The 311-nt window shown below is 46.6% G+C and overlaps 1 protein-coding gene across 1 annotated transcript in view; it reads right to left on the reverse strand.

Moving 5' to 3' along the window:
* The window catches only part of LOC119581981 (protein PXR1-like), a gene marked incomplete at its 3' end in the record, with an annotated part of 14,510 nt that overhangs the window by 881 nt on the left and 13,318 nt on the right, over window positions 1-311 (reverse strand). Inside the window, 1 exon segment of the mRNA XM_037930170.1 lies at window positions 61-220. Coding sequence (XP_037786098.1) covers window positions 61-220 — 160 coding nt within the window.

A 311-nucleotide genomic window follows, 5' to 3' on the forward strand; every position in this document is an offset into this window, starting at 1 on the left:
TATTATCAAACAAATTGTATCAAGCTTTCATTTCAGACTCAAATGGCCATATCTCCATACCACGCTGTACAGGCGAGCGACAGCAGCGCCAGTTCAGAGGGCAGCGGCCGTTGGGCAAACTAATGCAGTCAGCAAATCTTTCACTGTCACTTGTCACGTTGACGCAGACTCCGCCTATTGTACTGCACGCCCACGCCTGTTCTTGGGCGTGGGCGTCGTCCTGTTGATAATTGAAATGGAGTTTTACATTGGATAGCTTTGGTAACATACCATGTCAATTTCCTTCTTTCGTATGCCTCTCTTTCTTTCAT

Source organism: Penaeus monodon, chromosome 15 (assembly GCF_015228065.2).
Source record: "Penaeus monodon isolate SGIC_2016 chromosome 15, NSTDA_Pmon_1, whole genome shotgun sequence".
In the NCBI taxonomy this organism is placed as follows: Eukaryota; Metazoa; Arthropoda; class Malacostraca; order Decapoda; family Penaeidae; genus Penaeus; species Penaeus monodon.